The sequence below is a fragment of the Haplochromis burtoni genome, unplaced genomic scaffold (assembly GCF_018398535.1).
Source record: "Haplochromis burtoni strain Fernald_Lab_line unplaced genomic scaffold, NCSU_Asbu1 Contig_93, whole genome shotgun sequence".
Lineage (NCBI taxonomy): Eukaryota > Metazoa > Chordata > Actinopteri > Cichliformes > Cichlidae > Haplochromis > Haplochromis burtoni.
The window spans coordinates 20,670-42,204 of NW_024582454.1; the positions used below are offsets into that span (position 1 = coordinate 20,670).

The 21,535-nt window shown below is 39.4% G+C and overlaps 1 protein-coding gene and 1 non-coding gene across 2 annotated transcripts in view; both read left to right on the forward strand.

Annotated features, from left to right (window-relative positions):
- Positions 1 to 483: 483 nt before the first annotated feature.
- trnaa-ugc lies at positions 484 to 555 on the forward strand. The gene has a single exon. It is a non-coding gene; the product is annotated as a tRNA-Ala (tRNA).
- A 380-nt stretch (positions 556 to 935) lies between these two features.
- Positions 936 to 21,535, forward strand: part of ift172 (intraflagellar transport 172) — a 56,015-nt gene continuing 35,415 nt past the window's right edge. Inside the window, exons 1-18 of the mRNA XM_005948427.3 lie at positions 936 to 1,124; positions 1,721 to 1,864; positions 2,385 to 2,497; positions 2,592 to 2,631; positions 3,501 to 3,566; positions 4,018 to 4,097; positions 4,484 to 4,571; positions 6,173 to 6,387; positions 6,475 to 6,598; positions 6,894 to 6,989; positions 7,838 to 7,999; positions 8,478 to 8,531; positions 8,757 to 8,860; positions 9,795 to 9,880; positions 11,431 to 11,543; positions 15,207 to 15,374; positions 18,750 to 18,886; positions 20,954 to 21,061. Coding sequence (XP_005948489.1) covers positions 1,086 to 1,124; positions 1,721 to 1,864; positions 2,385 to 2,497; positions 2,592 to 2,631; positions 3,501 to 3,566; positions 4,018 to 4,097; positions 4,484 to 4,571; positions 6,173 to 6,387; positions 6,475 to 6,598; positions 6,894 to 6,989; positions 7,838 to 7,999; positions 8,478 to 8,531; positions 8,757 to 8,860; positions 9,795 to 9,880; positions 11,431 to 11,543; positions 15,207 to 15,374; positions 18,750 to 18,886; positions 20,954 to 21,061 — 1,937 coding nt within the window. The 5' untranslated portion in view covers positions 936 to 1,085. The remainder of the gene's footprint in view (positions 1,125 to 1,720; positions 1,865 to 2,384; positions 2,498 to 2,591; positions 2,632 to 3,500; positions 3,567 to 4,017; positions 4,098 to 4,483; positions 4,572 to 6,172; positions 6,388 to 6,474; positions 6,599 to 6,893; positions 6,990 to 7,837; positions 8,000 to 8,477; positions 8,532 to 8,756; positions 8,861 to 9,794; positions 9,881 to 11,430; positions 11,544 to 15,206; positions 15,375 to 18,749; positions 18,887 to 20,953; positions 21,062 to 21,535) is intronic.

Sequence of the window (21,535 nt, forward strand, 5' to 3'; positions counted from 1 at the left end):
CCACGTGACCTCTACGTCACCACGCTAGAGGGGCGTATCTGCAGCGGCAATTTAACATTTTGTTCTGTGCACAGGAAAAAACGTTCTTATAACTCTTACAATTTTGATATTGACGTAAAATGTGTGATGTGTGATGTGTATTCACCATTTAAATGGCTAATAATATATAGAGATTATGAAAAGTAAAAGATAAATCTTAAGTGATGTTAACAGCAAATTTCACAAGTGCGCAATCTGGCAGGCTGAGTTTGTTTGTGGGGGCTACAATCCAGACTTATTCATAAATTTACATTTATTTAACTTTAATATTTTTATTCAACGGTTTGGTATGCCTGAAGAAAGTTTAAGCAATGTACATAATATATGAGGAATTGAAATTATTTTTTTAAACAAGTATGATATAATGAAGAAACAGTTAGCAAGTGTGGGTATAGTGCAGATGTATGCGAATAAATATACTACATTCGCGGCTCCTATACGGAAGGGGATGTAGCTCAGTGGTAGAGCGCATGCTTTGCATGTATGAGGCCCCGGGTTCAATCCCCGGCATCTCCATATTTTTTTCTTTTCTTTTTTGGGGGAAATTTCCTCAAAACTTTTTAATCTTAATCTAAAATGTGACTATTTAAATATCACATCTAAACTGAACTGTTCCCTTACTAAACGTGGACATGTTTTAGCTCCGGGAATTCTGTCATTTGACGGCTGATATATAATGACGGAAATCGTAGCATCTTTAGAGAGTAAACAGAATAAACGCATAGAAATCACATAATCGAAGCAGTTCTGTTCACGGCCTGTGGCGTAACCTGGAACGACTCTAACCGGGTTAAAATTGTTTTAATTATTTAATGGCATCCTTTTGCAGAAACAAAAGCGCGAGAGCTGGCAAACTGTCCGAGAACATTCACATTTCCTATTGTTATGAACGCACCGCAAGTCCCGCCCCAGCGGTAACTAAGGAGATCACAGTTAGTTTACTTCCAACCTCCTCTGCACTAGCCCAGGCTCGCTAGCAAAATGACCAAAATCTGAGGAATATTCCAGCAGTAATAATACCATTCTGTGTACGAGCTTCCCTCAGAATGCAACTGAAGTATCTCAAGACACTTTTAACCTCCCGGGTAAGTTGACGAGTGAGCTAACGGTAAGTAGTGCTAGGAAGCCAGCGCGAGTTAGCTAACAATAACTGGTTCTGGAAGCCAGATAATAATGTTTATACTAGAAAGCTGAAACTGCGCACCAGTTTCGTGATATATTTATTTATTTATTGCATGAATTTGATTTTACTGACCCACGCTGAACTGTTATTGAAAGCGGATTTTTGCACTAGCCAGGCTTGCTAGCACATAAACGCCGCGTCCTTATGATTAATACATGGCCAAAAGTCTGCACGTGCTAAATGGATTTTAAAACACCTAAATCTATCGTGTCTGATCAAATTTAACATCTATCTGTCGCTCATAAGGAAGAGTATCTCCACTGGCAAAAATAGACAACAATTAGGCAGACAGTTAAAGCATGATTTTATAGAAAGACTGAAATCAGGGCCAAACACAAGATAAAACAGAGAGAAACACTGATTTTCATTTAGAGTAGAAGCATAAAGACACGTGTAACAGATACACAATCATTAGAAGGATTTTAAAAGAGGACATCATATAAGAGCAAGTCTATAAAACAAGTGCTTTAGGACTGATTTGTTTACCTGCTTTGACAGGAGTTTGCTGCCAAAGTTACCTGCATGGCATGGGCACCAAACAACATCAAGTTCGCTGTTTGCACTGTGGACAGGGTGGTGTTGCTGTATGATGAGCATGGAGAGAGCAGGGACAAGTTCTCCACAAAACCTGTGGACGCCAAGGTGAGACAAATCCCGTTGTCCTTTGAGCTGCATGTGTGTATGAAAGGAGGTGCTGTATATAATGTAAAGAAATTATGATCAATTACTTGCCATTAACCAAATGTGTCGCTGGAATCATAGACTGACTGTATATAAAAGATGGGTGTAGCCATTGTGACAACACCCATTTATTTTGAACTCTGTGCTTGTATTTGTAGCCTACACCAAGTGGTTTTGTAAAATCTATATTAAATGCAACTGGGTATCTATCCAGCAAACATATCCTCTTGGGGCCCATGTGAGGCCACTGTGGAGAAACCCACACTGTTGGCAGCCCACTGTGGGCTGAAATGTAGGGCACATCTGGGCCCTACACTGTGGGGCCTCCCTGTATGTTTGCCCAAGCAGGTCCTACAGTTTTACCACGCGGGGCCCCCATGACAGATTTCTATAGGCCAGGAGCATTGTGGGTTTGTTGGTGTGTTATTATGTTATAGTGCTTTTCTATAATAATAATTACTGATATGTATTATTTTCTCAGTATGGAAAGCAGAGCTATGTTGTAAATGACATGGCCTTCTCACCAGATTCCACGAAAATTGCCATCGGCCAATCCGACAATATCATCTTTGTCTACAGAATCGGAGAGGACTGGTAATTACCTCTGCTTAGTTCCATTTTTCTCAATAGTTTACATTTTGGTACAATTCGAAGCAGAAGTTTTAATCGGTTTTCTCGTCTCTCCTAGGGGGGACAAGAAAGTCATCTGCAATAAATTTATTCAGACGGTAAGAAAACGTGATTTAATGCATTGTTATTGCCTTGAGGAGCACGCTAAAAGTGGCAGTGATTATGCTTTTTGTCAAAACTTTTTGTCAAAACTTGAAACTTTTCTTTCCATAAAAGGAATCTATTAAACTAATTTTCAGCATATGGTTTTATACTTTTGCACAGTGTAGCTTTGCTTAGTTTAAAGTTCAGACTAATCATCATTTAGTCCACCTGTCTCAGATAATCTCACCTCTGAAGCAAGTAGTTTTAGTTCCTCTCTTTATGCCAGCTGTGTTTAATTGGCTGCTGCATGCAAACAAAAGGTTTGAAGGGCATGTCGATGGAGTCTCTGTGCTGTTGAATCTGAAAGTTAATAGTAATCTAAAGCCTGAGTTTTTGGCTCACAGGGATTATTTGCACACACACTGTGGTCATTTTATTTTTTCAAACTTTGAACATGTTTAATATGAGCACCTACTACGATCTACTACTACATAAAACAAAGACATGGATAACAAATGAGGACTGATTAAAATATATTATTATAAATCATTTAGACATATAAAATTAAAAAATGATCAGATATGTTCTGTTTTCTACGTATGTGTATAATTGTAGTAGACTAATAGTTGTGTTCTTTAAATTTTTGTGATATTTTAGTTCCACGTGGTCTCATTCGGTTGTCAAAGCTTTTTTTTTGTAGAGTTCAAAGTGAATACACTTTGCAGGGCTTAGCTGTTGATGAATCTATTCTGGTATTAGTTTTTAATTGGGTTATAAGTTTTGTTTTCCTTATAAACATGACATTACATTTTTCAGCTGTCTTTCAACTTTGTGTCATCACCTGCAACAACATGGTTGTGTTATTTTCTTATCTTTATTGCAGAGTGCTGTGACATGCCTTCTTTGGCCTGCAGAGAATGCTATTGTCTACGGATTAGTTGAAGGCAAGGTATGTCTTGGATATTTCACGTTTTTTTTTTAATATTAAGTAAAAGTATCAGGAATTATATATGGGTGTAGTAGAATAACAGTTGTATCCTTTAGATTTTTGTAGACATTTTAGTTCCACATGGTCTGATTTCTTTGTCAAAGCTTTTTTCTGTAGAGTTCAAAAACTGTCAGAATCATAAATAATTCATTTAGAAATGTACCCATACATACAAATACAAAGATGTTAGTAAAAAGAAATATATGCATCAGTGAATTTATAGAACATAATTTAGATGCATTAAAACCTCTTGGGAAAAATCGGTATTACTTCATCTTTATGCAGTAAATGTGAAATATTTTCACAGCCTTTTCCAGTTGGGATGTTAAGTCTTTGTATTCCTCTCTAAATCCAACCGCAGTGTACTTGGATATTTTAAGGATATTTTAAGTTCTCTGATGTTTTTTTACAGATTCGGCTTGCCAACACTCAGACAAACAAATCTTCAACCATCTACGCCACAGAATCCTGGGTTGTCTCACTGGCATCAAAGTGAGTGCTTAAAATATCTTTACACACACACACACACACACACACACACACACACACACACACACACACACACACACACACACACATATACATATATATGTATTGAGTCTGAAGATGAGCTGATAAACTTGAAAATAGGAACTACTGTGCAGAAACTGCTTTTATGATTAGGATTTCTTTGTATAAATACCATAAAATCAAAACCAAAAAGATTTTTTTTCTTTTTACCAAAAAGTTGTACAAGGGTCCCAGCGTGAAGTGTGGGCTGACCTTATTAAAGTTATGAGCTATTTCCCATGTGTATAGCTTGTGAAATAATTGTCTGCTTTGCTGCATTTGTTCTGCGGGCACTGCGTGTCATTTTTAAGATCTCTGCTCTGTGTCAGTGTCTCTGGTAAAGGGATCATATCAGGCCATGCTGATGGGACAGTTGTGCGGTACTTCTTTGATGATGAAGGCTCAGGGGAATCACAGGTACAATTCACCTACAGGAGCTGTTTTTTCACACATGAAATCCAGAAAATGTTGGGAAATCAGGTTAAGACATTGTACAAAGTTGTTCTTTTCACTGATGGAAATGATCATTTTCAGACGCATTCTCACTATAGGAAAAATTCTGCTTTGTCATGAGCAGAAGCAGGAGTCACACAGAATGAATTAAAAAAACAGGCCTTTAAGGAGTGGTTAAAAAAAAAGAACAGAAAACAAAAAACAAGAACATCAAGTCTTAAAGTGAATGAAACAGAAAAAACACAGAGCATAATAAGGCAAACTGGGAAACACCCAAGAAAAGGAGAAATACAGGATAATCTATGCACACGCATCAACCCTAGGCACAAGTGGAAACAGTCAAACACGTGAACTAATGAGCGTGGGGCAAATAATTCCCCTTTCTCATTTCCCAAATTGCACATCATCAACGCCTCTGCTCACGTCTTAGTCCCATCTAAGATGCGTGCAACAAGCATTTAAATGATCTTGGTCCGTGTATTCCAGCTGTGTGTCACACCTCTTTTATACACTTAAGATGAAAACACTTCCCTGAAGGATACACCTGTGTATCCTCTAGCAATTCCAACAAGCCTCCTCTGTTATCCTCTGTTCTCTAGATGCATTTTGGGAATTGAGAGATTTTGCAGCATGGTAAACATGTAATTAGAACAGAATTGGGGAAAAGGGCTTTTAAATATGCTGCCCCTGCTTCCTGGAATAATCTGCAGAAGGAACTTGAAATTAGCAGAATTGGTTACCATGGGAGAGATTAAGTCTGTTTTAAAGGAACGAGAGAACAGCTCGTTTACTCAGTGTGATTGTTTTTAAATGTACTCTTAATTTGATCTGTTATTGTATATTTTACAAATGTTTGTATGGGATATTGTATTTGTTTTAAATGTTATATACCTATGTGGTATGTGACTTTTGTTGCTATGATGCCAGGTCTCTCTTGGAAATGAGATTTTTAATCTCAATGAGATTTTTTACCTGGATAAATAAAGGATTAATAAAAAAAAAAAAACCATCAGACTGAATTTCAGGTCACCGACTGGTGGAAGCAGAAGAAGAGGAGGCACAAATAAGAGACTCCTGATGATGAAGGAGGGAAAGAAGCAAAAGAAGAAAGAAAAAAACTAAAACTAAGTAAAACAGGAAGTAACTAAAAGAAAAAAACAAACAGAGAAAGTACCAGGAAGACTTAAAAGAATAAACCTGCTGACAGACACAGATATAACAAGAACCATGGCACGTTTAGTCTAGTATTGCCTGCATACAGCACACAGGAGGCAGGAAACAGGATGACCACTTACATGCTTTAAATTTACCAGACTATTACCTGCACTGTTCTCGTATTGATGCAATCAGACGTCACACAGAGTGTGTATTAATGAGCTGGAGGGTTAGAAAAGATTTAATTTTTAATGTGACTGCACCTCCAGCATGTCTGGAAAAGTTCAGGTCTTCAGTGCATGAGTGAACACAGCGACAGATTGTTTGCCTTCATGCATTTTTTATTCCTATTTTAAAAGTTCTACACCATTCAACACATATCTTCTCACACATTTGTTTACTTGCCACAGGGTAAGCTTCTGACACACTCATGCCCACCCTACGCTCTAGCCTGGGGTGCAAACAGCATCATGGTGGGGGGCTGTGACAAGAAGGTGGTGGCCTACAGCAGAGAGGGACACATCCTGCAGACCTTCGACTACAGCCGCGACCGAACAGAGAAGGAGTTCACCGTGGCTGTCGCCAGCCCCAGTGGGGAATCTGTGGTGTTTGGCAGCTTTGACCGGTCGGTGTGTGGCAGCTTTAGAATTAAGGGGAAAGTTTATCATGATGTTTCTGCTAAGTTTGTTTTTCCTTTGTGATGTTTGTCCAGGTTGCGGGTGTTCAATTGGGCTCCGAGGAGAGGAATGTGGGATGAAGCCAAACCTAAAGAAATTTCCAACCTCTACACAATCACCAGCTTGGCCTGGAAGAAAGACGGATCACGCCTCTGCGCTGTAAATACTTGATCTAACGCATTCTGTGACTGTCTGCTTAAATAAAGGTTAAAAAAACGTTATTTTAACCTGCAGTGTGACTTTAAGTTCAACATTGTGTTAAGATGCCTTTTGGTCTCCATTTTTTTCACCAACTCTTGACTCCAACAGCTTATGATGACTCTGAAAGCATATCTGTTCTACAATAACTATTAATTTCTGTGCTGCTACCATCTGAAAATGACCAAAAAAAAAACAGATTAGAAAATGTAAATTGCGTTTTTTAGGTGTTTAATTGTTGATTGTCTCTCAACAGGGAACACTGTGTGGGGGAGTGGAGCTGTTTGACTGCTGCCTGCGAAGAACCATCTACAAGAACAAGTATGAGGTGACCTACGTTGGCCTGAGCCAGGTAGGAACAGCCAGGCAACAAGAAAATCATCAGTGCTGAACCACAGTGTTTGTAATTTCACTAAATTAGACAAACAGACAACCAAATAGGCAATTTCAGACGTCTCTTTGCTCTCCTTCTTCTGCTAATTAACAGACGATGTGAAAACAGCCCCGTTGATTTTGTGAGAGCAGTAATGCAGACTTAATGAATTCAGGTGCAACAAGCAGCCCTGTATGATTAAGAAAGAGATGAGCTCCGAAAACAATCATCCAGCCTTTTTGTTTATCTGATTTTCTTCTTAATTGACAAATTAAATGTAGCAGAAAATTATGTTTACAGTAGTCTGGAAAAAAAGCCATGCTGGAAATACACATCTTGTTTGTTTTTCATTATTTTTAAGCCATCAAACATTAATATATCTGCCTTTTTTTATTATTTCCCATAGATAATTTGTTGTTGTTTATAATGTTACCCTTAGAAAATGGGGAAAAACAACACTAATTGCTAATTCTAAGAAAATATCTTTTAAAAAAAAGCCATGTTTTTAATTTAATATTTTTATTTTTATAGGAATAAGCATGAGTCTGTACCGCACACCACATTACTTGTAGGCCACACTAATTTGCAGAAGCAAAGTAGTAATTAAACCTATACAATAAATACACACATTATGAACACACACAAGAAGGAGTCTCTTGCGATTAACTTTGCTGCTTGGAACGACCACCACACTGAACTAACTGTCGTTTTAACAGGATTAACAGGTTGAAAGTATCAAATATCAGTGTGTGTGAATCGATTGTTACTGGATTTCAAAACCGTAAGTAAAGATGGAATATGTTTTGTTTTGTTTCTTTTAATTCTAGGTGATAGTAAAGAACCTCTCCACAGGAACTCGGGTTGTCCTGAAGTCCTATTACGGTTATGAGATAGAAGAAGTGAAGATCATGGGGAAAGATCGCTACCTGATGGCTCACACATCAGATACTCTCCTGCTGGGAGATCTCCTGACAAATAAATTAAGCGAGGTTGGACCTCAAGTATTATACCATAAAAGAATATACCATAAAACAAAGAAGTAACAGGAGTGGTACTCTTGGAAGGGAATAATATAGGAGAAGGGAAACATTGTGACCAAAAATTCAGGTGAAGGCTTTGAAGTTAGGTCTCTGCATTTAATAAAAAGTCTTTTAGTTCAATGGGCTAGAGAGACCCAACATTTATAGGCGTGCAACTCCATGCTAGAGAATATGCAAGCTGACATGCTGTTACATTTTTTTGGTCATAAACTGTCAATTTTTGTTCTCTGTCACATATACTTAACAACTAAACATGAGTAATCAGTTAATCACATCATTATGGCGCAATAAGAGTGTGTGGTTCACAAACATTAATGTCAGATTCTCACAGTAAATGCGCTCTTCACACTGTGTAATTGTGTTATGTTCGCAGTATTGTTGTAATATTTGTATTAAAGTTAATTCTGCTTTCTCTGTCCTCTCCCAGGTGCCTTGGACTGGCTCTGGGGGAAATGAAAAGTTCTTCTTTGAGAATGAAACAGTGAGTACATAACCATTTAGACAGTGTGCAAATTGTTTTTGTTTTCTTATTAAAAAAACCCCTAAACCACATTTAGAGGCTTGCCAAGGAGCACAAAGGCCTAGTGTTTAGTAAATATAATTATCTCGGCGAAGGAGGTTATATATCAGGTCCTGTCATGTTGTCCATAAAACTACATTCTTCACTCTGCTGTATTCACAGCCCTGTTCTTGTTTCTGTTTTCAGGTGTGCATGATATTTAATGCCGGGGAGTTGAGCTTGGTGGAGTACAGCAGCAACAAGATTCTGGGATCAGTTCGCACGGAATTTATGAACCCCCACCTCATCAGGTTGGCTCCGTTCCTCATAATTATGCAGAAGCAGTATGTTGAGTAACACTCGAGCGCCTCAACCGGTTTGTTTGGTTCTAAGGAACAGATGTGAAACAGTCCCACGCATGCAGTATTAGTGATCTGCTGATGGGGGTTACAACTGTATAATTCTGATTAAAAGTCACACTAGGAGAGATTTCAGGCAATTACAAACATTTATGTCACCGTGCCCTGCAACAAAAACGATTCAGCAGCAGTGTCACGAGCACATCTTTCATCATCCATTTACAAAATTGTCCAAAAATAGATTTATGGTAATAGCCTGAACCTGCAATGAATGATAGTTTTGCATATTGGCAATGAAATCAATATCTCACTTCCAAACAGGAATATTTTGGGTTATTCAAACATGCATTATCTTTTTGAATACAGCATTTGTAATATACTGAAAAACTAAAGAGAAATCCAAATTTTTTTCCTGTCTTGAACAATTAAAAAAATGACAAATTTATATACATAAGGTACAAACAGAGACACAAACATTAACCCTGATGCGTTCTCATAAGTGCTTTCAGCCATGACCATTAGATGGCGGTATTGAGTTTTGGAGAAATCCTCTGCATCATTACAGTAAGGAGTCCGCAGGAGTCAGTGAGGCTAAACCAACTAGTCAGCACACATCTATGTTAATGTATTCAGAGCTGTCAGAAGTGTCAGCGCTGTCAGCCTTTCTGTGACTGATGGCTGTCGGATACTCTGGCTGCTGCTCGCCTCCGGCTGGACACTGCAGCATGACAAATTCATGACCAGGTTCATCCTGGGATTTAACATAATGAAGAGCAGCTGAAGCCAGTTACGCTGCACTAATGCTGGGTTATTACTTGATAAAACCATATCTTGCTGAATGCAGTCATGTCATTTAAACCAAGTGTGTGTGTGTGTGTGTGTCTAGTGTCCGACTAAATGAGAGGAAGCAGAAAGGAGTTGAAGACAACAAGAAGCTCGCTTATCTGATTGACATAAAGACTATTGCTATTGGTAAGAAAAAAACTCTGTGTGTGTGTGTGTGTGTGTGTGTGTGAGAGAGAGAGAGAGAGAGAAAGTGAGACTGTAATTGTGTCTATTCAAAATGTGACTGTCCAGGTTCAGAAAAGGATTTAACACTCAGGGTGCTTTTGCAGTAGGCATAGTCCCTCCCCACTCCCCCGATGACCTGAGCTCACGCTGCGCTCAGTGACTGAACACACCCCAGTTAGTCTCAGCATGTTAGCTCCTCCCCCTTGTGCTCGCTGTCTGTCTCTTTCAAAAGCGCACACGGCTTCATGCGTTTGTGGCTTAATTGGACCATTTTTGTGAGCTATGGCAGGCTGTTCTCTCACATTCCCTTTATATTTATTAATTATTTACCACAGAGATTTTAATGGAGGCTGTCGTTGAGGAAGTATTGGAATACTGTGCTTGAGTCTTTCAGTGGCCAGGTCGCAGTTAAAGAAACTTTGGGTGTCAGATGTGCTCAGCATGGTACAGATTGCATATTGTGAGTACACCCTTAGTTGTAATAGTTAAACATAAAGGTAATTCATGTTCTCATAAATTAATTACATTTTCCCATGAAATAATCATTATTTGTCTTTGGCCCACACCTTGAAGGCTTTTGGTTTGTACTGAAAACATAAAACATCCTCAATAAAGTTTTATCTTATAAATGTGCTTATAAAAGTGTTTTAGGCTAATATTATGTAAACAGGACGAAACAGTAGATTTTTCGGGGACTATTCTAAGCAGCGGGTGAATATATTATGGAGGCCTACTAGACAGCATGGTGTATGATGGGCTGACTAAAAATGAAGTTATAAGGCCATGTTCTTCATAATGAAAGTCTGCCTCTGGTCATTGAGGGGAGCATATAACATATATTAATAGCATTTATAAATAAGACATTAAAGTCATACTTGTTAATTGGATCTAGATTGTTGCTTTTGACATTTTCAGTCATATTGTACATATATTATGCGCAAAAGTAAATGTCTCCCCAGAGCTACGCAGAGGAGGGTGTTACGGGTAACAGCAGGTTGCAGAGACTCTTCACAAGAGGAAAGCAAACAGGCATAAATGAAATCATTATGTAACTGAACTTCACTTTACTGAGGCCCATACACACGTACCTGTGCCTCAAAGAGGAGAATTCCACCTTTTTGTTCCAAATACAACTCAGTGAAAACTGGTAGTATTTGACCAAGTCATAGCATATAGGAACTCAGCCAGCCCATATGATTACTTACCATAATATTAAACTCCTAAAGTAATATACCTACAATAACTGCAGTATAAAGTCAGTTAGCTCAGTGTGGACAATAACCCCCATTTTAATTAAAAAGACTGTATAGGCCTCACATCAGCACACTAATATCAGCTGGATCCCAAAGCAGGTACATTTTGAGAGCAGAGAAACAGCTCAGGCTCTGCCTGATAGAATTATGGAAAGTTATAAAAGAACTAGCTGATTTGTGATCTTGAATAAAAGGCCAGCGTTAGCTAGACACTGGCAGTCTGACTCAGTTAATCTGTCGGTTTATTTCTCCCCTCAGTGGACTTGGCCGGAGGCTACAATCTGGGAACCATCAGCCACGACTCCAAGATTGACTGGCTGGAGCTCAATGAAACCGGGTGCAAACTGCTGTTCAGGGACAAGAAGCTGCGGGTAAGAATAAAACCTCGGCACAATGAGATAGAGACCCAGAGGCAAAAAGAGAGCGAGGGGGCAAATGATAGACAGTGTGATGAGGAAAGTAGAAAAGGCTGTCAATGCTAGGGGCATTTCTTTAGTTATGGCCATGTCCATCATCCAAAACAGGCGCTGTGGCTCTGTTTTGAACCATTTTGGTCATCCAGCCTTTCTGACTGACAGTCAAGATAAATGTGAAACCGTCTTTGCCACCAGGGGGTGCCATAAATTAACCATGAAAGGCATGAAATGTTAGCTATAGGGTTTAAATCAGATGTTACCAACTTTTCTTTTTTTTGGCTTTTGATCCCTTTAAATGACACAGTTCCCACTTGTCCCGCTGTTTTTTGAGTCCCGAAGGAGTAAAATTAATCAACAAAAGAATAAAACAATAAGACTAGAGGAAAATTGGAAAGTGCTTTCTGGTGTAGCGTGAACATTTAATCTGCTTTTATAACGATGTTTAATGTCTGGGAAAGATTATATTGTATTAAGAAATTCACAAGTTGAGCTCTAATTGGTACAGATATGTTCCAGGGAAGGCAGACATCTCTATATAGATCGTACTGTATATAATAATCTGGATGGAGTAAAAGCAAACTAGGCCTTTAAATGTTAATTCTTCATGACGTTGAACTGTCCCTATTTAAAAGCCTTTTTTTTTTTTCTTTTGCACAAAACTAATTTTTTTTCTTTTAGTTACGTCTTATGTCATATAAGTGGGAATACATTAATTTTGCTGTCATAGACCCCATTTAAAAAACAGTATTCATTTTCCTCTGGTTATATGTAAGAGGTTGCTGAGATTCACAGAGGCCTTGTGTGGAGGATGAGAGCAGCAGCGAGACGCTGTCAGTTGTTGCCTCGGGGTAAAAAAAAAGTTTGATGTTTAAGCCTTGGGGCAGAGACAAGGAGAACTCAGGTAATTGAGAATCCCTCTGTGGAGTCTAACTTTTTCTTCCAGTGTGACTTGCTGTGACACGTAATTCAGTTTTACAAATCTAGTGTACAAGTTTCCTTTTAGTATATGCAAAATCAACTTTAGCGAAAGAGATTGTAAAATATTTATGACCATCAATGACTTGAAGAAGAAGTAGAAGAATAGAAAAGTTTGACGGTAATTAGTGCCAGAAAAAAATCTCTGCAATCACTGAAAAACTTTGTGGCTTGTGTGCAGATTTTTTTTTCAGTGAAATGTTTTTTATGCCCAGGTTTACTGTAAATGTTAATTCATCTGATCTGCAGTGGTTATTAACTTTTACCTTTATTACAGCGCTAATGGTGGTTTCCCAACTGCAATTCCGTATACTCCACAATCTGGGAGAAATTTCATTTTCCCATTTTTTTTTTTCAACAGTAAAGAGTCATAAAATGTTTCTTTAATTGCTCCTTGCTTTCAGATGACCTTATCAACAGGCTGCTTGTCCTCATTGCATTTTAAAGTTGGCAAGCTGAGCACCCGGGTGAGACTATAGACAAAGCATTATTAAAATTAGTGATGGTGGGTGTGGGGAGGGCATTAAGGAAGCTGATTACATCAGCGGGCGGTCTGACATACTCACACATGCACTTTAAGTGCTGCGGGAGTCTCTGTAGCTTATAGAATCTACATTCTCATCAAGTGCACAGTGGAACAGATTATTGCAGTGGGAGTTTTCACGTGGAGCTGCTGGATGTTAATCAACTTTGTTCAAGCCAAATGAGTTTAACTATGCTAACGTAAACCTCAACCTACAAGAACAGGTTGCTAGCAAAATGCTTCCTATCGAATCTTTACTTTAAGTGTTCTGCTGTCATATATCGAAAACCTAAAATGTTAATCCAGAGATGTTACAGCGGCAACAAATTATACTATAAAGGATGTAAGTAATAATAAAGCCATAAAGTGTATGTGGAATGTCAAACATGGTTACATTTTCAAAGAAAGAAGGGAGTGGGCCAAGTGTTTAGGCTAGACTGCTCTAAATGCAGGCACACAGAGCTGGGGGTCCCTTCTACCTGCTTTTCAAACATTTTGGTTTCCAGTAGCAGCCAATTAGAAGAAGGGTGGTCTAAAAGGAAGACGAAAAGGAAAATGCAATCTAATCTATCACATTTTCTCATGCATAGCATGATGTTTTAGGTAGTATATTTCAAAAGAAAGAATTAAAAAGCATGGTGGCATGGTAGATAGCGCTGTTGCCTCACAGCAAGGTCCTGAGTTCAGCTCCACCATCAGGCTTGGGTCTTGCTGTCAGTAGTTGGCATGTTCCCCCCATGTTTGCTTGGGTTTTCTGTACTCTGTACTCTGGCTTCCTCCCACAGTCCAAAGACATGCAGTTAGTGGGGTTACATTAATTGGTAACTCTAATTTGCCCATAGGTGTAAATGGTTGTTTGTCTCTGTGTGTTAGCCCTGTGGCACATTGGCGATCTGTCCAGGGTGTACCCTGCCTCTCGCCCTAGACAAGAATAAGTGGGAGAGAACAGATGGATGGAATAAAAAGAAGTAAAAACTGTTGTGTAAACCAGTGGGTTTTAAACAAGACTATTAAGATGCATTTGAAGTGCATACTTTCAGCTTTAATTTAAGGAGTTTTTACAAACATTTTTAGGACGGTTGACAATAACCTAATGTGCCAAAAGGTCCAACAAATTATGGACCTAACACTAGAAGATGCATAAGGCCTGTTTTTGTACTGTGGACAAAGAGAAACAACTCTTTCACTTTTAAGGTCTCCTACCTAAAGGTAACAAAATTCACCAACCAGGTTTTCTATAGATCGAAGAATAACCACATTATATCTTCAAATGCACCCCAAAATCCAAGTACTAGTTACATATTTTTGCCACAACAAAGAAAACATAAAGGCTTGGCTTATTCCAGAGACTGGCTATAAAGAGGATGTCACAACCAAGAGTCAGTGTACCTACAGAAGTTCAAGAATTAAAATAAAATAAGGTATGGAGACATGGCCAAAGGAAACAAACAGGTGGAAGGAGTGTGGGTCTGCTGTGCAGTGGGCCTGGAACTTACATTCCTGAGCTAATGAGGTTATAAGTAAACTAAACCAACAAATGCAGGAGCAAAAAATAAATCAATGATTCAAATAAAATAAATCAAATTAAATTCAACTTAGCCTGACTTTAAGTGGTGATCGATGATGGTAAAATGCTAAATGACCTGTATTTGTATAGTGCTTTACTTAGTCCCTTTACACTACATTCAGTCATTCACCCATTCACACACTGATGATGATGCTCTGAATACTCTTGAAATGACTATTTTAAAGATAGCAAAAGATAATCTGGTGCAAAGTACTGTCGGCATAAACTTCCTATGAAACATTTAAATTATACAGTATATAATAAAAATATAATATTATTGTGGATACAAATGAGCTTTGATGGACTGTAAAGTGGTTTTGTTACCTTTGTATAGAACCTATTTTTTTATTTTATGCGAAGATAAACCAGATTAACTCTCTGGACTCTATATTTACGAACTTTAAATTTAATGGTCACAGCTGAAATTGGAGAAATCCATTCTTATGTACAGTGACACTTGCTGGACTTTGCCTTTACTGTTGGACTTGAAACCATTTCCTGATGATGAAAATAGGAATTTCTATATCTTTCTATCTTTCTCTGTCCTCTGCAGCTCCATCTGTACGACATACAGTCTGGCGTGAAGACCACATTGCTGAGTTTCTGCTCTTACGTCCAGTGGGTGCCTGGCAGCGATGTGGTGGTCTCCCAAAACCGGGGAAACCTCTGCATCTGGTACAGCATTGACAGCCCAGAGACCGTCACCATGTTCCCCGTCAAGGTGAGCTTTTGTTTTCTTTGTAAGTGTGATTTAAGTATGGTCAGCATCGTTAACTGGAGGCTCTGCATCTGCCCTGGTTGGCTTGTTTTGATAAACCTTTTTATTTTTAATATCTCCACAGTGTTTATACTGAAGCTGCATGGTTTTGTATTTTTACTGTTCTCAAGCCTTTTTGTGTTGCTGGCAAAGCCTTAACAGAGAACCAGCTTTTTGTGCCGCTGTCCTGAGGCAGTTAGTCGCCCCTGGTGTGCGCAGGGTTTTGAAAGTTGCTTGCGTTAACACTTGCTGCTGTTCTCATTAATAATAAAAACCATCGCAGCAGCCTCTTGTGTGGCTGATTTATGTTTTTGCAAAGTGCACTGAGCTTTGTGCAAGACATTTTTATTTTGTAGACAATAGCAGAGGGTAGTAATGGACAAAGAATTGCTGCTGTTATGAGCTGGTCATAATTCCTTTAAAAGTATTTGATTTCATAGTGTTTAGTGGAAATCCTCATTAATAATCACCATATTATTGGGTACCAAAGTGCCTTGAGATGACTGTAGTTGTGAAGGGGTGCAGTATAACTAAAACTGGCTTAAAATAAATTGAATTGCAGTGTCTATTTGAGTCTGTCTACACGTTGGGTGAGTGCCGAGTATTTGGTGGTGCATATGGGGTGGGAATGCACGTCTGTGTCCGCGTGTGCCTGTTCGTCTGTGTCTATATGTCAGGTTGGGTCTTAGACTCAACCTCTCTGGGTACATCTCAGGCCCTCTAAAGTACGGAGGCCTATCTCCCCTCACCACACTCCCTGCCGGTGGTTGATGCCCTCAGACGTTGGTGTGTTGGTGGTCCTTGTCGTCTGGGGCTGGGCGCTCATGTATGTACCGGCTCACTCCTGGTGGCTGATTGGCGGGGCCGGGCGCCTGTGGCCCGGCTGGGCTCCTTTCGGGGGGTGGGATGCCCTCAGGCCTTTGGCCTCTGGGCCTGAAGCTCGGTCCTCTCTGGCACAGCTGGCTGCCGGCAGAGCCCGCGGGCACGCCACTGCAACCCCCTCTGGCCTCTGCTCCGTAGCTGCGGGGTGACCTCTCCTTTGGGGCTCTACTCAGCTCTTCCCAGGAGGGTGGCACGGTTCCCCCCCTTTGGTGGTCCTCCTCGGGTCCTTGTACTCTGGGGCCTCTGGATATCTGGGGCCTGGATCTCCTCCATACCTGCTTCATACCCTGGTGGACGGGGCTATGGCTCCCCACACTCCCTAGCAGATCGTTACATGGAGAAACCTTCAGAATACAAGCATGCTGATCCACACAGGTATGCACACAGGTGTACACACGGGTATTCACAGACGCGGACTAAACCTTTCTTGGCTGCTGCCTCAAAGCACATTGTGTGCTGTCTATCTTGCGTGCTGCACAATATCGTTTATTATTTTATCTACTGCTAGCTAGTTTATTGTGATGGTGCTGTTTTTTTTATTATGTTGCTCTTTGCTGTTTGCTTTCTCTTCTGTTTTTTTTCTCCACACAGGTGATCCAGGTGTTTTGTTTGTGTTTTTTTTTTTCTTTCTTCCCCCCTTTCTCACCATCTCTTCTCCCCTTTGGTTTTCTTTCTCTCCCTCTCTTTCTTTCATTCTTTCTCCCTGTCCTATCCCCCAGTCATGTCTGTCCCGTTTGTAGCAACTGAAAATAAAATAAATACATAATTATAATAAAGGTCAATCAAATGGACCAATGTGGCCATGATGATCCACTTGGTAAAATAAATCCGCTTGGCATCTTTCTTGGCCTTAAGACAACAATTCTGATGGCTAAAGATCCAAACGGGACACAAAAAAAAATAAATAAATAAATTGAATTTTGAAATTTAATATTTCTGATATACTTTGCTACTCAGCAGCTATCTTGGTGATACATCCAGCCATATATGTGGAACGTTATTTTGATGCCTTTATCTAATAATATGTGAAAAACAAAAGCGTAAAATTTCTGAAGAGCCAAACTGGGAAACATACGCCCATCATGTTTGTTCCAAGGCCAATCTGTGTGCACTTCTGTTCTCCACGTACTTGTGAAACTTTTCTTTACGCACTCTGGTTTCTAGAAAAAACCCTGCTTTGCTAATGCTGCATATATTGGCTGAGAACACTCTCCAAAAAGAAAGACATTCTTATCTTGTTAAATAGAGGTTTAACAAAAACTTTCATTATAATTATGCAAGTATATTTAAGTGTACTCATTGTTTTTCTTGGCTAAAAGCATCCATAATGTGAATTTAGAGGGTGCAAGTTGATTATGGTGGTCGACTGGACTGACCCGCTAATGAAGCTGTGATGTTGTAAACCTGTGTCCATGCATACTGCAGCTATAATTACCAGAGAGAAACAAGCTTTTTAAACGTTGCTTTATGGGCAAATTTACCAACATTTTTTTTGTGTGTGTGTTTTTAAGACTGGTGATTCTTGACATGTAGCTTCTGTGGCCTGGTAACCATGTGATTGCTGGATGTTGCAAAACAGCTGCCAAAAAAGAAATACTCACCAAAAACCTCCTTCTGATTGTTTTGGTCATTAGTAAATTGCCACGTTCCCCCATAGTTTGCATGGAAGATGTCGTATTTCTCTGCAGACACTTACCAACTAACTACTAATTTGTAGTGAAACTTGAAAAGGAGACAAAATCGAAACAGAGATTTTGAGTAAGAGATCAAAGTAAAAGTTGTGCTTTACTGCTAAAGTCAACACACTGTAAAAGGCACGTCTTCTGCTTTGAACGCACAGCGTCTCGATTTGGCAGAACACTCTGTGCCCAGTTCAGGAATACATGTTTTACCCACGCGACTGGGGGTCACTGACCACTCTCTAGGTCTTTGTGACTGGGGTCCAAAAGCTTCAAGAGAACAGCTCCTTTAAATCCCTTGAGGTTTTCCCAAGATGGCTGCAGAGTTGCTGTGCTCACTTCTAGAGAGACTTTGGTTAGGATGCTTCACGGAGAAAAAGAAAATAAGTCTTAAATGTACCTTTGAAGTTAAACTGTACCAAAATCACTGTCCACATAGGGTGAAGAATAATTGCAACAAAAAAAAGGAACTGAAACACTTTATCTAACAGGAAATTACTGAAATTGTTGAACGCAATTACAAAAGAAGGCAAAATGAACAGGAATGAGACAAAGTGCAGACGTAGAGGATGCATGCAGGATTGCATGTAGATCAGAAATTGCAGAATATAAAAACCTGACAAAATGTATTTTTGTAAGTAAAAGCTTCATCGATTAAGCATTTTGTGGCTTAAACTGTCTAATAAATGCAGTAGCACGAAAAACACGTTTTCCACTTTATTAACACAGCGCGGAGGTTTCATACCTATGCATAATATGTATCTCCTTTCTTTGTCAGGGAGACATTGTGGATCTCAAAAGAGCCGATGGCAAGACGGATGTGATTGTGACAGAGGGCGTCAACATGGTGACATACACACTCGACGAAGGCCTCATTGAGTTTGGTACGGCTGTTGATGATGGAGATTATAACAGGTGAGTACAGCCCACTAAATAAAACCATACAGCCTATCAAAATGACGATGCAGCGTGAACATCCGTTCGTCCTTCCTTGCACCCGTCACTTTTCTGGGTCAGAGGCGCAGTGACAGTCGGGTGAGCAGAACAGGCCAGATGTCCTTTTATCCAGCAGCTTCCTCCAGCTCTTCTCGAGTATTTCCTCAGCACTTCCAGGCCAGCTGGGAGATATAATCCTTCCCTTCAGCGTGTTGTAATTTGATCACCTCCGAAAGGATGCTCGTGTGAAGCCACCTCATCAGATGGAGTAAATAATTATAACTGACCTCTCTTATTCAGGAGGAGCATCAACTCAGCTCCTTCCTCTAGCACTTTGGGAGTCTTTAGGAGGAATTTGGTTGCTTATATGTTTAATGGTCTTCTTTCATAGGAAGAAATTGTCATACAAAGTTTGGAATTAAATTTTTTAAGCTCAAACTGCCCAATAAGGAATTGAAAAATCATGACTATATTTTTGAAACTCATATATTTTGAGAAACAGTTTACAACTATTAACTGAATATAGTATTGTTTTGACATGGAACTGTGTGTGGAGGAGGTCATTTGGTCCTCCGCTGAGCACCGTCAGGCCTTTGCTGACAATGTCACTAAAGTCAGCTACAGTAGAAAAGCTTCTGGAAGAGGCATAATGTAAATAAATTTAGGGAATCAATTGTTTCGCCATCGCCATTAGCCAATAAGTTTAAGTTTCATACTGTTTTAAGTCCTTTCTTTCTGACATTTTATATACACTTGTCTCTGTGTTAAATCAGTGAGAGAAGATAGCTTTCTGTTTGTGCGGGGTAGCCAATAAGTAGAAGGTTGTCTTAAAGGGGGCGTAGCTTAAACCTCTGTTTTTCAGACATTAAATGAACATAGGGTGAGCTAATAGATATGATAAGTACAGATTTTATTTTTAAGCTATGAATCACGTAAAGCAAAAATTATACTTTACAATGGGACAAGTACCACTGAATGTGGAAATCAGGCATTTTATTTCATCCACTCATGATCTGAGTTAAAAGATCACTGTGTTATTGCAATTATTTTGTAAAGTAATGTTACAGCTTTGTGCCTTCTGGGGAGCTATTTGTTATTCCTCTCATTATTCTTATAAATCATGATCTTTCTAATCTGCTAATCTGTCAAATAAGTCTTCTAAATTCTATTTTACTAATGTTGGTGAATGTGATTGAATTAGATTAAGAAGATAGCCCTGGTCCCTCTTTAGCAGCTGTCACATTGAAGAAGTTCAGCATCTTTTCAGGTCATACCAGTAATAATCTTTCTAACATGTCCACTGATCTCCTCAGCAGACTTTATTAGATCAGAACATCTCACGGTCCATTGTGACTTGCTTTATGTTTTTGTAGAGCATGCTATAGTGAAACACTGGACCATGCATAGGTTTTATTCATTGATTTACTTCATACAGTAATACAAAACATCTTCTTTATGGCTCTATATGTGGGGCTATTATTGTGATTGTCTTGCTGAAGAATGAATTTGGGACATTCAGGAACCAACTTAATCCAGATTTATGAAAAGACGTTTTTTTTTGGGTCACCTGTGTCTAATCACCAGTCCCCCTCGTGTGTATCTATAATGCCATCTTCCTGCTTCAGTTTAATGTTCTTGGTATCATGTTCACTAACCTTCTCTTCATCCTTACTTTGGAGTTCCTTGTTTTTTCCATTTGGACATTTGCATCAGCCAAATTAGGCTAATTTATTTTATTTTTTTTTACTTTATCTGTCTTACAGTCCAGTATCCAACAAGTCTGACTAAAAAACAAGATAAAAACTTAGACTAAACTGAATTAAAGCATATTTAAAAGTGATGAATAGGCCGTAGAAGATTTTCCAATTCAGACTTAAATTTGGGAGTGGCTGCTGTAACACAGTTTCCTCGATATTTGCAGCTCTTCTGCCGCTCCTTATCTTTACACACCATTTGTGGTCGATATCTGCAGCACAGAATACTTGCTTTATGTTCTGTCTTGCCACCTGGCTCAGCTCTACTTGTGCATGTGCGTGTATTTTCCAGAGCCACAGCCTTCCTCGAGACTCTGGAGATGTCACCAGAGACTGAAGCCATGTGGAAGACACTCAGCAAGCTGGCTCTAGAGGCTTGCCAGCTGCACATCGCAGAAAGGTCAGCACGACACAAACGCGCACGCACACACAGCCACACACAAAGCCCTTTCAAAGTAATGTTCTTGTCTCCGGAATAATTACATTCAGTATCAGTCGTCATTGCAAGTGAGACTTATCTCTGGGGCTGGAGAGAAAAAAAGAGGAAAGAGGCAACAAGGGCACCTTCATCACCTGGAATGAAGAAATACACTCTTGGACACACTTGCGCACTCCCGGGCAGTTGTTTTTCATCACTTCAGAGGACATTACATTGACTTACATTCATTTCCTGGACATTTACTATAACCTGTACTCCTCTGACCGATTCTTTTATCTAAAATATACAGATTCAGCTTATACAGCTTGATTTTTGTACCTTAAAGATAATCAGATAGTTCCTTGAAATATTATCTTATAACCAGATAAATGTCCCCACAACATAATAGAAGTATACCCTCTGCACACGCACGGCCGATGGCTGTGTTTCTGCCAG